Below are 13,520 nucleotides of genomic sequence, written 5' to 3'. Positions count from 1 at the left end.
ACAGCTTCTGAGGCATGTAAAACGTGGAAATAAATGATTTTACAGCTTCTAAGTGTCAAAAAAAGATACAACTATAAACACATTAAAGTCAGTGGTTATCCTTTGACTCAGTGTTTGCTGGTCACCTTATCTCTCACCTTATAACTCTTATCTGAGCCGCTGAACATCCTCTCCACACTAAACACATAAAACATGCAAGGCAATGTTGATACATTGTCACAAGCTCTGGGGTAGCTGGTCATGAGCCTCCAGACAGACGTCACCTAACACACACACACATCCCATTACCCAGCACATTTATACAGCCAGGTATTAACAATAACAAGCCATCAAAGCAAGCCAGCGAGACATGAAGGGCTGGTGTGTGACAATCCACTGTCTGTCCACCGGGGATGGGATGAAGAGGAGGAACATAAAACGTAACGAATCAAGACCCCTGGGAAAGGGGGGGGCATTTGGGGTGTAATGACACGAGCAGAACAATGCCCCAGGCTCCCACACACACAGTACATCCAGAACCACCACTTTGCAAAATGACGTGTAATCTCAGAGATGATTGGCTCAGTCTCATGTTGAAGTGCTGTGATTCCACATCAATCAGGAAAACAGACCATCCTGTGCTGCAGTGTCAACTCAGGGTTAGGCATTATGGTCAATATTGTCCACCAAATGATCAACTGTGTGAAATCTTCTTAAACTTTTTGCTTCAGGCTATGTGGTTTTGTATGCAACATTTTTTTTTTTTTTGCGTGTAATACAACTGTAATAGTGGCTGCTTACAGGCTACACTGTGGCTGTATGTGTTCCAGCCAGAAGTGTATTATTGCTGTCAGCTAAACACCGATGATTAAGTATTGCACTTTCAAGTTGGTGACTCACAAATTCATATTAAGGGAAGAATGTTCAAAAATCAATTCAGCAGAGTCTTTTAATCCTGTATGGATGGAGCGGATCATTTGTCAATCGACAGACAGATTAAAAAGCAAATATTACAAATTCACTGGATCCAAATCATCAAATGTATATCTGATGGTTTTCTTAGTCTTGATTAATCAACAATGAAATGTCACTTGCAGCCATGCTCCAAAAGAGATTGGATCCTACAGTTCTCCTAACGCAACATGATAGAATCCTTCCTAGAGAATGCCTATGCCTTTTGAACTCCTGCCACCAGTTTGTAACACAGGCTTTCTGTTATCGTCTGTTTGTCGTCTCCTGGCCCAATCAAAGATAACCCTTATAATGTCATCAGGGTTATCTTTCAGACTTTGGAAAGCTCCTTCCAGAGCCACATGAGGAGACATCATACAGCTGTTACAGGCTGAGTGGTATCCCCTATGATCTCGATTGGTGGAGTGCCCCTTTAAGAGCTTTGCATATCATTTAGATCCCATGTTTGGGGTCATTATGATTATCCTGTTAATTATTAAAAATCTGCCGTCATAATTTGTAGTAGAGGTTTGAACTAAAAACACTGTTCAACCCAAGTTATAAGTAAAATTGCTGTAGGTGTCTGGTACCTGCTTACTCATTTGCAATGGAGACACCTGCGATGTAGACACCCGACCAGACCGTGATAACCACCATAACCATGTTAAGAGGTTGACTAAAATCGACTGGGGAACAAATCTTTCACCCCAGAGCATTTCAGCAATTTGTACTGGATAAATGCACAGAAATACAGTACTATCCAAGGTGGTAGTAGTTTGCATTTGTCAAACATATGAACAGCAAGCAGAAGATTACAAACTAGATCTTTGGAAAATATTAGTTTTATGAGATATGATATAATGTGAAGATTCAGATTTGAACTGGGACAAAGCAAAAACACTATAAGACAGTTTATAGCTGCAGAAAACAACAATCGAGTGTTGTTCTCTGTTCAAAAAGTTTCCTCGCTTGTACATGATTTTTGGAGCGATACTGACTTACAATATTGCTTTTCATTGCTTAGGAAAACTGCCAAGCTACATAAAATGTCATACATATTAGCCTCTCATTCACCCTTGTGACTGGGTCACAATTGAAGCAATTGTACAACACCTAATAAAACTATACCTTTGATCACAAGGCTCTCCATTTATTGTTTAATGATATGAGGACACCGTGTTTTTATGAAAACACCTGTGTCCACACAAAGTTTATGCCAACCTAAAACTTATGTCCGCCATTTTTTGTTTGTCAGAAAAAAATAATACTGACTGTCTATGTTTTGGAAAGTTTTCTTCACCAGTTACATACAGCAGCAGTGTGCAACTAGTGGCTCTGCAAGGGACTGGGATTTGTAGGGATCTTCTGAAAGTGAACAGTGTTTCAGGATCTGAATGACACTTTACAAACAATGCAAAGCCTCTCCAGGCTTATTGCCGAAACACACAACTCACTGTCACACACTGTTGAAGGCCAACCCGAGGTCTTATTTGAAATTTTTAGCATCTTGCACATTCATTTTTTTGCACCGTTGTTGCTGTATTATGGTTTACTGTATGTTGTGTGTAGCTGCTGTTGGCTGATATTTGGGTCTTGTTTAAATGGCAAAAATTTCTAACTCAAAAATTCTTTCCTCTTTTAATCTTTAAAAAGCCCTGCAACAGTATTAAGAGGATCATGGGACACTGAAAAAAAATCATAAAAACATGTGTAGCCTGTAATCCAACTTTATACTTTAGCATAGAGGTAAATATGTGCATGTTATGTAATTGCGCGTAAATGCTCAAACAGCATTGTGTCCATCGCGTCCTGCGAACGAGCACAAGCTGGTTCTCAACAAAACTAAAATCAGCTTTATACCAATACGAACTGATGCATCAGTCTGATGCTAACAGACAATATGTTGAGGCTGGTTTCATTTTGCAAGTGCTCTTTACTCGTGGCCCTGCCAACATTTCTGTAGCCAGCCTTTCAGCCTCTCTCACAGCCAAACTACACTGGCCTCTTTGAGCATCCACTGCCCACAACAAACCCACACAACCACCAAGACTGCCAATATCACACAAAGACACCATGTTACTACAACCCACGACGAGGAGATGGGGGGCAGAGAGAGCTCATTTATGTTAAAAGAGGTTATTCTCACACTGTAGCTATTTTTATTTGATTCTATTTACATTGCTTTCACAATTTTGTTCATGTAACAATCATCCGAGCACAGCAGGGTGAGCTGAGATTAACAAGAAAGGTGGTGCTGGATGGATTTTTTGCAGAGAGAGCTGCTTGCACGTTCCTGTCAGAGAGCCGGAGGGCCGAGCACGAGACCCCGCCAGGGTGACAGAGCGTCCAGCGCTGAATCAGCGGGACACACGTTGTGTAATCTCTCACACACAAACACACACAGATTAACAGCACACAGGGAGGCGGGTGAGGGAGTCGGGGGGGGGCTCTTTACAAAGAAACTGTTTCAAGAAAAGGAAACAGAGGCCCAAAGAAGTGTTACAGTTGTGGCTCTTCTTAATTTAAAGCCTCGCTGCCACTGAATGGGGCCAGTTGGCCTATAAAACTAGTCTCTCCAAATAGCAGATTCTTTAGGCTTGACAGAAGTTTGTCAGGAAAAGTTCAATAAGACACAAAACACACACACACACACACACACACACACACACACACACACACACACACACACACACACACACACACACAGAGTACTTGGACTCTCAGTGCAAACCCCACCCTTAATTGTCCCGTGGGTCACACTGCAAATCCATGCTCCTCTAAGTGGGCTCTGGACCCCTCAGGAGGTCCTTTAGGAGAAGCAAAATGATGAACAGTGTAATTTCTCTAAATTATAATTCACTATACCTATTAGAGAATGTATGAGAATGAAATCATTTGTTAATCCCTCACCACTGTTATCTCCCATGTTATGCAATTCATTGCTAAATATTAATTTAATTTACAGCTCTTATGGAGATTAGGGCTGCTTTTGACAAATTATGCGATATTTATATAATTCACAGTTAGTGGGAATAATCATTTTTGCATCACAATTTTCATTGTCACTGAAGAAACTATTAAAATCCTGATGGTGTGATATATCTTGTGGGGTCTGAACCAAAATAACATGTTCATCTGAGATAAGATTTGTAGGCCAGGGCGTCTCTGCAGCACTACAGTACCTCATTATAACGCTGTGATGTCACACATATTACCTTTATCAAAAAATTGGAGCTTCTGCGATTTTGATATTGCATTTGGCCATATTGCAATTTCAATAATATTTCTATTATTTTTATTAGTTTTGAGCCCTAATGAGATCCCAATGAGAAAATTGTTCAGTGGGTCTCTGAGGGCTCTGATCTGTGCCTGTTTGAGGGACTGTGACAAATGTTTGAGAGCCCCCTGCTGTATAAAACTGGTCTAATGTCACACCGTTCACTTAACGGATTCACCTTCAACAAGACCACCTGAATACCAACAACTACCTGCTGGTTATGTAAGCTAAAAAGGAAATAGCTTGTGTAATGGTTATACAGTAACTTGTAAAGTCTAAGCTCAGATTCAATCACTGTTCGCACTTTGGGGACCCTGCATAAAGCTGAGAAAGCACAGCACTGGACACCTGCACAACTGTTAGATGCATATCATCTTACAACACATTATGCATGAACATGTACACAGCAGCTTTTCTCAGCACCCAAGCTCCAGAACAACAATGAATTGATCCATTGTTGGATGGTGGTGGCTGATATCAATGCAGCCTACACATACTGAGCTCCTGACACATACAGTAACCCCAGTGACCACTGTACTGTTTGTGGGAAGATGACATCGGCCTCTTACATGTAGTACATATTCAATTTATGATGGCAGACAGATTAGACCACTTCCTCAAATCATGGTTCTGATTAATAAACAAAATCACATTCAGAAATCTGTTAAGGGAGAGCTAATTTGCTTTTAGATAATATGCACATCTTACAAAACATGACCCCAGGCCTTTTACAAATCATTAAGAGCTTACTTTGAATTCGGCTCATCTATTAAGCAGCAAGCAGCACTTTCTTTCATAAAATTTCAACTTTTAAAACCTTCACACTGCTCGCTACCGCCCACCATGGCGTCTTCTGGTTCGACCAAGACGATTATGAAAAAGGTAAACCGGCTGGAAAAGCTGATATTTTTTTATATATAATTAAATGCTTCATAAAATAATTACTACGCCGAACTTATGTGCAAATTTATGAAATTAAAAAACAGGCATAAAGTCATTTTCTAATGTGGGTTGACGACAACATACACGGCTTTCTTAAAGCGTGTGGAATTTTGTCAAAGGAGTTTGGTCCAAATCTCGCCATACAGGAGACAAGACTACCTGTATCCGGACAGCCAAATCCAGATGTTATGACAGCCCCTTCGCTGTTTATACTGGTGTAAAAGCTAGTGGCTAAAGATATTCAACGTGTTGTGTTACACAGTTTAGAAACGAGTGCTTGGCTACTTATCTCTCTTCACAAGTATACAAAAGGGAAATTGAGGACTTAGAGACACATGAGCCAAACACTGCGGCTTCCGACAACACAAACCTCGGTCACTTTCACGTGAGCGTACAGGGAGGTGGAACTACGTTTAACATCTGACAACTTATATCTGACCCTTGGTTGTCGGCACATACACACACTCCAGTAGAAACTTCCCGACTCACAGACACACACTCTTTGATTCGGCACACACATATGACACCAGCATGCGTTTATTTCAATTTAAAGTCTAACTTATGACCCTAATTCGTCCTCACTGCTTGCTATCATGTTAAGTTAGCTAGTACCAGACGTGTGTAGCCAGGCAGCCAGGCAGCGTTAAGTTGAAGGACTTGTCAATGGAGTCTGGCTTCCCTGTCCATGCAAAAGGGCTGCACATAACTGGGTGACCAGTGAACAAAGTTCAACAAATCGAACTTACCAGAGTTTGTTCATACTGCAGCGCCCGCTGGTCCGACCCGTCCCCTGCCATGGCTCTGCTCTGTCTCTACCCGGCGACTGGATGAAATCTTTTCAGCTTGGAAAAGGAGAGGAAACCGACAGCGATATCTCTCTGTGTGCGCCCTGATTAAAGCATTGGACTGACTTTAGTTTCTGCATAGGAGTTCACAAAGGGAACTCCAACTACAGAATGCGTCCCGGTTACAGTAAGTTCCTTCATTTTATAGCCTCAAGTCCCCAGCAAGTTACACAGTGTGAGGCGGGACTTAGCTAAAGTGGAATCGACCCTCCCATCTGGAACCAGTGTCAATCAAACCAGAAGGCTTTATGCTCTCTGGGTTGTCTTTTCGTGAGAAGGTGTTTCTCACGTTTCATGTTCATATAGATAAAAGGTGAACATAAGGCAAAATTAACTATGAAAAGGAAATGTGTGGTTACCTGAATGATACCTGATCCTCCACTATACCCTCCTGGATGTTGATTAACTACTTATAGCATTTGTTTATTGGAGCAAATCATTTAATGGTTTATGTATTACGTTTTGTTGACAGTGTTGTTTTTGATATGAAAACCATCCACCTGTTCAACCAGTGTGCTTTCGGACCCCCATAGCATAGAATAACACACCTGAATCCCTGACCAACCTGTTGCATTGTGGGGTTTTTTTGGGGCCTTTTTCATGCCTTTATTGGATAGAGACAGCTGAAGATTGACAGGAAAGGGGGGTAGAGAGAGAGGGGGGATGACACGCAGCATTCGAACCCGGTCCACTGCAGTAACTCCGTATAGGCTATGGGTCGCCAGCTCTACCGAATGAGCTAACCGGGCGCCCTGGTAATGTAGGTTTTGACATTAAGAAGAATGCATGGAATAAAACTGATGATATCTGCCCCATCGATTTTGATACTTCGTCCATCATTACTCTGACAGTGTAGGAGTGTAATACTAAATCAGTGGAGTACTCTTTCATGAGTCACCAACTATTAATACTGTCAAAGTTGTAACTGTAATGTAGGTTGGAGCTGGAGTGTGCCATTTGCAAGCCTCTTAACCTTCTTAAAGGGAATATTTGTATCATTACAATGCAAGAATGAACAATATTTAACTTCCCTCCATGTTGCTTGCACCCAGAGCTCTCCGTTCAAACACAAGATCTTACTGTCACTGGCTCTGGGTCTGCTGTTCGAACTACAGATTGCACTTTTTTTGTATTTGTCATTTGTAGCCATGCTAGCAGCACAGCTTTTTGAATGGCAATGTATGTCGATCGGCCACTCAGTTCACCGCTTGAGTCCAGACTGAAATATATACTGTATATATAATATAATAGTTATTGGATGGATTGCCATGACAGTCTGTACAGAGATTTCATAGTGATGACCTACAGGTACCCATGGTGCCCAAAGAATGAACCCTACTGACTTTGGTGAATCTTAACATCTATTGGATGCATTGGCACAAAATTAGTAACTGACATTCATGATCCCCAGATGATGTGTCCTAATGACTTCTGTGATTCCCTGACTGTTCATGTCTTGCACAGAAAACAGTTGACATTTGTGTTCTTTGGTATCTCACCAACTAATGGATGGATTGCCACCCAGGATGAATCTTAAGCCACTCTTGGTAAGTAAAATATGATATTCCAGTTTAAAAATATTGTCGAGCAGATCAATGAGGTGCACATGTTATTTTGTAATAGGATACACTCCTTTGAGAGTAGTCACATTTTAAAAAGTATGCCTTGAAATAAAAGTCAGAAAAACAACTTTGGCCTGACATGAAGCCTCAGTGAATCAGTGGGCAGAAAACTGCGTCTGCCTTTCAAACTTTGAGGTGTTCAGAAGTTAACAGCTCTCAAGATATTAACTGCTGGCCCAGAGCAATGGATCTCTTCCTGAGGTCAAACCCATGCTGGATTTAATCCATCTTCAGAAACTTGATACTGAGTAACTGAAGTGTTTGATGTTCTTTTGCAGTGATGTGAAACAAATACAGGGAACCTATACATAGCTGTCAGCAGGGAGTTCAACTTGAGATGGAACTCTACAAAAATACACACTTGAGCCCACAAAGGTATTTTCCACTTCAACAGAACAATGTGGTGTGTGTGTGTGTGTGTGTGTGTGTGTGTGTGTGTGTGTGTGTGTGTAGGATAGAGTAGGTTAATCATTAGGATAGCGCTGCTTTGTGTGAATCTTGTTTGAAAGTGGCAGCCTTTGTAGTTTAACCCCACATCTTTTGGAACTGCTCTCTTCAAGGTTATGCAAGGGCTTGCATTCTTGAAGCTCATGATGGCTTTACGTCCTCACAATGGAAAATGACTGGAGGTACACGATGAGCAGAAACACTGATGATCAACACCTCAATCCATTTTACACCACTTACCCGGATCCAGGTCATGATGACAGCAGACTAAAAACACTTTTTAAAAAACATAATCTTTCTTCCCAGCCACATCCTCTCTCTTCATCTCTTTCTATTTGGACATGCCCAGAAAACATCTGTAAGAGGTGACCAGGAGATATCCTGATCAGATACCTAAACCACCTCAACTGTCTCCTTTTAATACAGAGGATCAGTTTTTACATCATTGGGTAACTCAAGACCTAATTTAAATAAATTAGTCACATCCCCTGGTGCCCAATGTTCGAAACCAACGCAGCAAAAGTGCCCTCTTGGATGCCTCTGTGGTTAATAAAAGTTGATAAAGTGCCCTCTACGGTGGCCTAACGTGCAAGAAAATGAGATGCAGTGCCATATAGGCTGCCCTCCATGCCAATAAATTAGCTGGCCTCTATGTGCCTCTAAATACTTAAATAGTTAATAGTTCCCTGGGTGTTTATGGCTAGCAGTATGAACATGAACTGCATGAATGATGTCATTTGGTGTTGGGGATGCTCTTTCAAAATGAATACATACGAACAGTCCTCAATTACCGTCCGACACATTTAGAGTCATTTAAAGGTTTGACAACAAGTTGACTAATGGCTTAAACTAACAACTACTATTCCAGTAGGAAAATCTTTAGACAGGGACAGCGACAGCCCACATGCAGCTGGTGCCCCCAGACAGCCTGAGTACGCCACTGTGAACACTGATTGGTCATCAAAAGCTTACCACCGACCCTAAACCGATCTAGTGTGCTATGACCTCAGTGCACTCAGGAGGTCACAGGAAGAAGAAACTATTAGTTATTTTGTGTTTCCTTGCTCATGGTGGACAGATACTTGTTGGGACGAAACACCAACAAAAGGCCGAAACATGACAATGACATGAAGGTAACGACTCAATTTGGCTAACTCGACTGCTGAAGCCTCATACTAGCTTCGGGTAAACTTTCCACACGGACAGTATTTTTGCACAGAATGTGGAGTTTCTCTCTAATTGCCGATAGTGTAGGCCAGGTCCCAAACTCAAATTGATGCCACTGCTGGCATTGTCATCTCAGGACTTCAAATACTACAGTAAAGTGCAGTATTATGGAAATATCTCGTTTAATCTTTCGGGACCTTTGCCATTAATTTTGCACCAAACAAAATGCTTTTTTAAAACAGAATTGTGTTTTTATTTTTTTGTGTATCAAAGGGCCCACTGTCCTCATTCTGTGCAAATATACATTCAAATGTTTATCTGAAGCTACTACTGTATGAGACTATCTGAGTTAGACAAATCAGATGGGTATATTCCAGTCTTTTAAATCTGAAATTTCTTCTTCGTGTCACCCTCAATTCAGCAAGGGAACACTGTCTGTGGACACACAAAGAAGGAATTTTCTATGAAAAGGACTTTGGGAGACTTGAATCCAAACCTCTGAAGCTTCATATAGAAGATATTCAAGATGAACTTTTGGAAGTATTTTGGACTGTCGATATTGTCCACCATCACTTCCATTGAAAGTGCATTAAGAAGGGATATCTCAGAGTCCAGAATAAACAGTAGAAATGATTACAACAAGCAAAGGCTGTTTCAGTGTTCATATGGGGAACTTTCTATTATTTTAACAGAAAAGACAGAAAAAATAGCGAACCTTTTCTCTTCTGATAGACTTAAAAGAATATGATCCAGCTTCTCTTGTGAACTAGAACCTAAAACACGATCCACAGTGGAAGGACTGCATCATTACATTATATTACATCATCAGCAAGATTAGATTTTAAGTCTCATCTGGACAAAAGAAGGTTCAGAACAAGCTGAAACAAATTCCGTTTATACGTTTGTATCCAAATGTGAAACTAATGCTTGAGGAAACACAGAGGTGCTTGCAGAAGCTCTGACCTTTAGTCTTTAACTACTCAGGACTGGCTGCTCCGCATCAATGTAATCCCTCGAAGTGTTTAAGGTATTAGAGTATGGTGGTGTGGCGAGGGAATAACAAATTTGACAACTTAAGATATAAGAGATGGAAAAGTACTTGGTGTTAAACAAGTGTTGTTAATACTAGACTCAAGTACTATAGCTGTGAGACTTACAAACATAAACCTCATATCCCTCTGCTTCTCTTCTATTTGATGCACAAAAACAGTCTTTGTCACATCCAAATTAAGGTTAATACAATCCATCAGCAGCCCTAATGCAAAAGCTAATGGTCTTTGTTTGACTGTGTGACAGGTTGTTTGCTGAAGGCCTCCAAGTGTGACAGATCGTGCCACCATGCAGGAGTAAACACACCTACAGAATGGCAAATTAGACAGTTGACGGCAAAGCAGGGGGATGGGTTCATGATCATTTCTCTTTTATAAGCGGTTTATCTGTGAGTTGTATGTATGTGTCATATCTGTGTGTCTCTAACACAAGTTTTTTAAATAGCAAATTCTTATTCAGAGCCACATACGCTGAGGGAACTTACCATAATATGATATGGGACACTCTGCATTCCAGAGTCAATAAACTATTAGCTAATTCAAACACTGAGTGAGTGAAGGAGTGTGTTGCACAACAGAATTGGCACATTCCTGGAGTGGTAATTGAAGAATGGAGGTCAACGAGCGGGAGAGGCCGGAGCAGTGACACTGCTAAAATCCATTCAGCCCTGCGTCTGTGTGTGTGTGTGTGTGTGTGTGTGTGAGACACTCAGTTAGGCCAACACCTTTTGTGACAGGAGCCGCTCAGCTGTGACAGTCCTGCTCTGGGGCCAGATTACACCTTTTCACATGGTCTGTGTTGACAAGACGGATCAGTCCGGCTGGATGAAAAGCCCCCTAAAGTTCACTATTTCTAATCTCCTTTTGATGTCTGTGGAAGGCCCATCTGACATCCTCCAGCAGGTCTGTCTGCTCTCCAGTAGTGAGGGACAGAGTCTGTTTCTTTCAGCCTACTGGTTTACAGTGGTAGAAAGTAAGTACATTTTCTCAAGCTGGTTACTACTTATTTTGCACATTAATGCTTTAATTTCAACTAACCACACAGTTTGTTCATTATTATAGTCAATTATGAGCCTCTATTAAACGGTTAAGATGTCCATTTAAAGTAAAAGCACAGTTTAAACAACTTGCATTTACTGGTCTGTTTTTATAGATGTAAGAAAATGTGTTATTGTGTCTGACATAATACAGATGAAAAAGTCTCCTTCTCCTCACAGAGCCATTTTTGGGAGATCAGCAGAAGATAACATCAAAACAAATGTTAACACTAATGTAATTGCCTTCACCTCCCTGATTGCACGCAGAAGAATTCTCCTGCTGTGGAAATCATCTCTGCCTCCATCCATCTTAATCGTGGATATGTGATGTCCTTAAAACTGGAAAAAGTCTACATTTCCAGGTTGCTCTGATAGATTCTATTTCAACCATCAATCGATTATTTTGATCAGCTGCCTGCTAGCAAAATTTCCCAGTGGAGGAATGCTCTGTGCCTGTCTGTGAGTGTGTGAGTACTTTGCTGCATGTCCGCCACCCAGCCCCTCTCTGAGGAGTTATGTGTGATTGATTATGAGTTTACATGTTCTCCTGTCTTTCGCCACTCTCTCTTTTTACTTTTAGTCACTTCCAATGTTAGTAACATATACATTTGTTATTTATACAACCATACTGTCATTTCATTCCTTGTAGAAGAGGACTCTGGGATGGGGGGTAAACAGTCACCGACCTGTTTATTCTGAGCTGGGAAGAAACATTGTTAAAACTATAGATGCTCTCTGTACTATTTCTCTGACTATCTACAACATTTTGCTGCATTTTCTTCAATAAAATATTGGTTAATAAATATGTAAAACTGGAGAAATAAAGCCACTGAAATAAAACATAAGATAAATGATCAGAGTGAGGTGTCACTGTCCACATCTGTACTTGGTTTCACTTTGTTTACCACTATTACCACCCTTGATTTACCTGATTCATCATCAAACTGTCATTGAAAACATAAAAAAATACATCTGAAAAATCCTACTAATAGAATTCCAAAGTTTATAAAGTGTATAGAGTATTACAATTATGAAGTTGTCATACTTAATCATTTGAAATTCAAATTCAAGTATTTTCATTTTAATAACTCCTGTGCATTGACCTGCATTCTATCATGTTTTAACTTTTTGTTTAAAGTATTTTTTAGAAAGCTTATTTAAATAAAATATATCTATAAAAATAATCTTTCCTTCACTGAGTTTTTTTTACTTGTAGGAAAGAAAAAAAGGTTTTTAGAACTCAAGCCAACACTCAGAGACTCAAATCATTGTCAAAAATGTCTTTGTAGAATTAGAAAATTTGCACATTAAACAGCCAAAGAACATAAAGTAGTTTAATTCAGCTCCACTCTGATCAGCCTAAACATTAAATTGCTACTGCATCAGCTCTTCCACAATGAATCCTAACAATGTATCTTATTAAAAGAAGTATGCTAACATAACCTAATCCTCCATTTTGAGTCACTCAACCCAACTCATAACTGTTGAAGTAAAAAATCAGTTGTTTTGAGGGCACTTACATTTGTGCAGTATTTTAAGTATTGGTAATTTAATTCACGTTTGTTTCATTGACTCATTTTCTATAAAGCTGACTTTATATTATTACAAAAATGTAATCCCAAAAGCCCAAAAATAATTGGCTACCATTTTGATAATTGATTAACTGTAATTGTCAGTTATTTAGTTTTTGTCATACGTCCGCTGTTTCGACAGGTAATGTAATAATTTGCCGTAGTGGAAGAAAACTGAGTGAAACTAAATTTAAGTGGTAACATAAAGAATATGCATTAAAGGTAGTCATACTTTCTTCAGTTAAATAACACATTTAAAATAAGTTTGAAAAAATGCTGCATATGAGTGTAATATACTTAACTAGTTGATTATGAGTTACTTAACTTACCCAAGTTACCATAATAATAAATCCTCATAAGTCAATAAGTCCTCACTCATATCTTTTACAATGTTTGTTCCCTTTTATCATCATCACAGTCTTTCCCTAATATATTTGCCTAAACTCAACCAAACCTCAGACATATCAGAAAATCCTAATTTTTAACATACGCTCTAGATTTTGGAGGTTCAAGAATAAACTTGAATGCTAAAAAATATATTATTTTCAGCCACATTTTCATAAAGGAGAGAATGTTTATATCCACAAATGGATAGCTTTTACCATCTGATAAACTTGATTGAGTCAACTATAT

General features: G+C 39.8%; 1 protein-coding gene and 2 long non-coding RNA genes across 7 annotated transcripts in view; 2 read left to right on the top strand and 1 right to left on the bottom strand.

Annotated features, from left to right (window-relative positions):
* Window positions 1–6,167, bottom strand: part of clcn2c (chloride channel 2c) — a 159,475-nt gene extending 153,308 nt beyond the window's left edge. For 4 of the 5 annotated variants that reach the window (XM_051396517.1, XM_051396518.1, XM_051396522.1 and 1 more), the window contains exon 1: window positions 5,896–6,167. In XM_051396517.1, coding sequence (XP_051252477.1) covers window positions 5,896–5,946 — 51 coding nt within the window. In that variant the 5' untranslated portion in view covers window positions 5,947–6,167. The remainder of the gene's footprint in view (window positions 1–5,895) is intronic. The other variant, XM_051396521.1, reaches the window with a different exon arrangement.
* Window positions 5,983–7,992, top strand: LOC127361707 (uncharacterized). The gene is made up of 3 exons (XR_007884346.1): window positions 5,983–6,121; window positions 7,459–7,541; window positions 7,895–7,992. It is a non-coding gene; the product is annotated as an uncharacterized LOC127361707 (long non-coding RNA).
* A 2,111-nt stretch (window positions 7,993–10,103) lies between these two features.
* LOC127361706 (uncharacterized) lies at window positions 10,104–12,170 on the top strand. The gene is made up of 2 exons (XR_007884345.1): window positions 10,104–11,252; window positions 11,497–12,170. It is a non-coding gene; the product is annotated as an uncharacterized LOC127361706 (long non-coding RNA).
* The last annotated feature ends 1,350 nt before the right edge of the window (window positions 12,171–13,520 follow it).

This window comes from Dicentrarchus labrax, unplaced genomic scaffold, assembly GCF_905237075.1.
Source record: "Dicentrarchus labrax unplaced genomic scaffold, dlabrax2021, whole genome shotgun sequence".
In the NCBI taxonomy this organism is placed as follows: Eukaryota; Metazoa; Chordata; class Actinopteri; family Moronidae; genus Dicentrarchus; species Dicentrarchus labrax.
The sequence above is the reverse complement of the archived record's forward strand: the minus strand, read 5'-3'. Positions and strand labels throughout refer to the sequence as shown.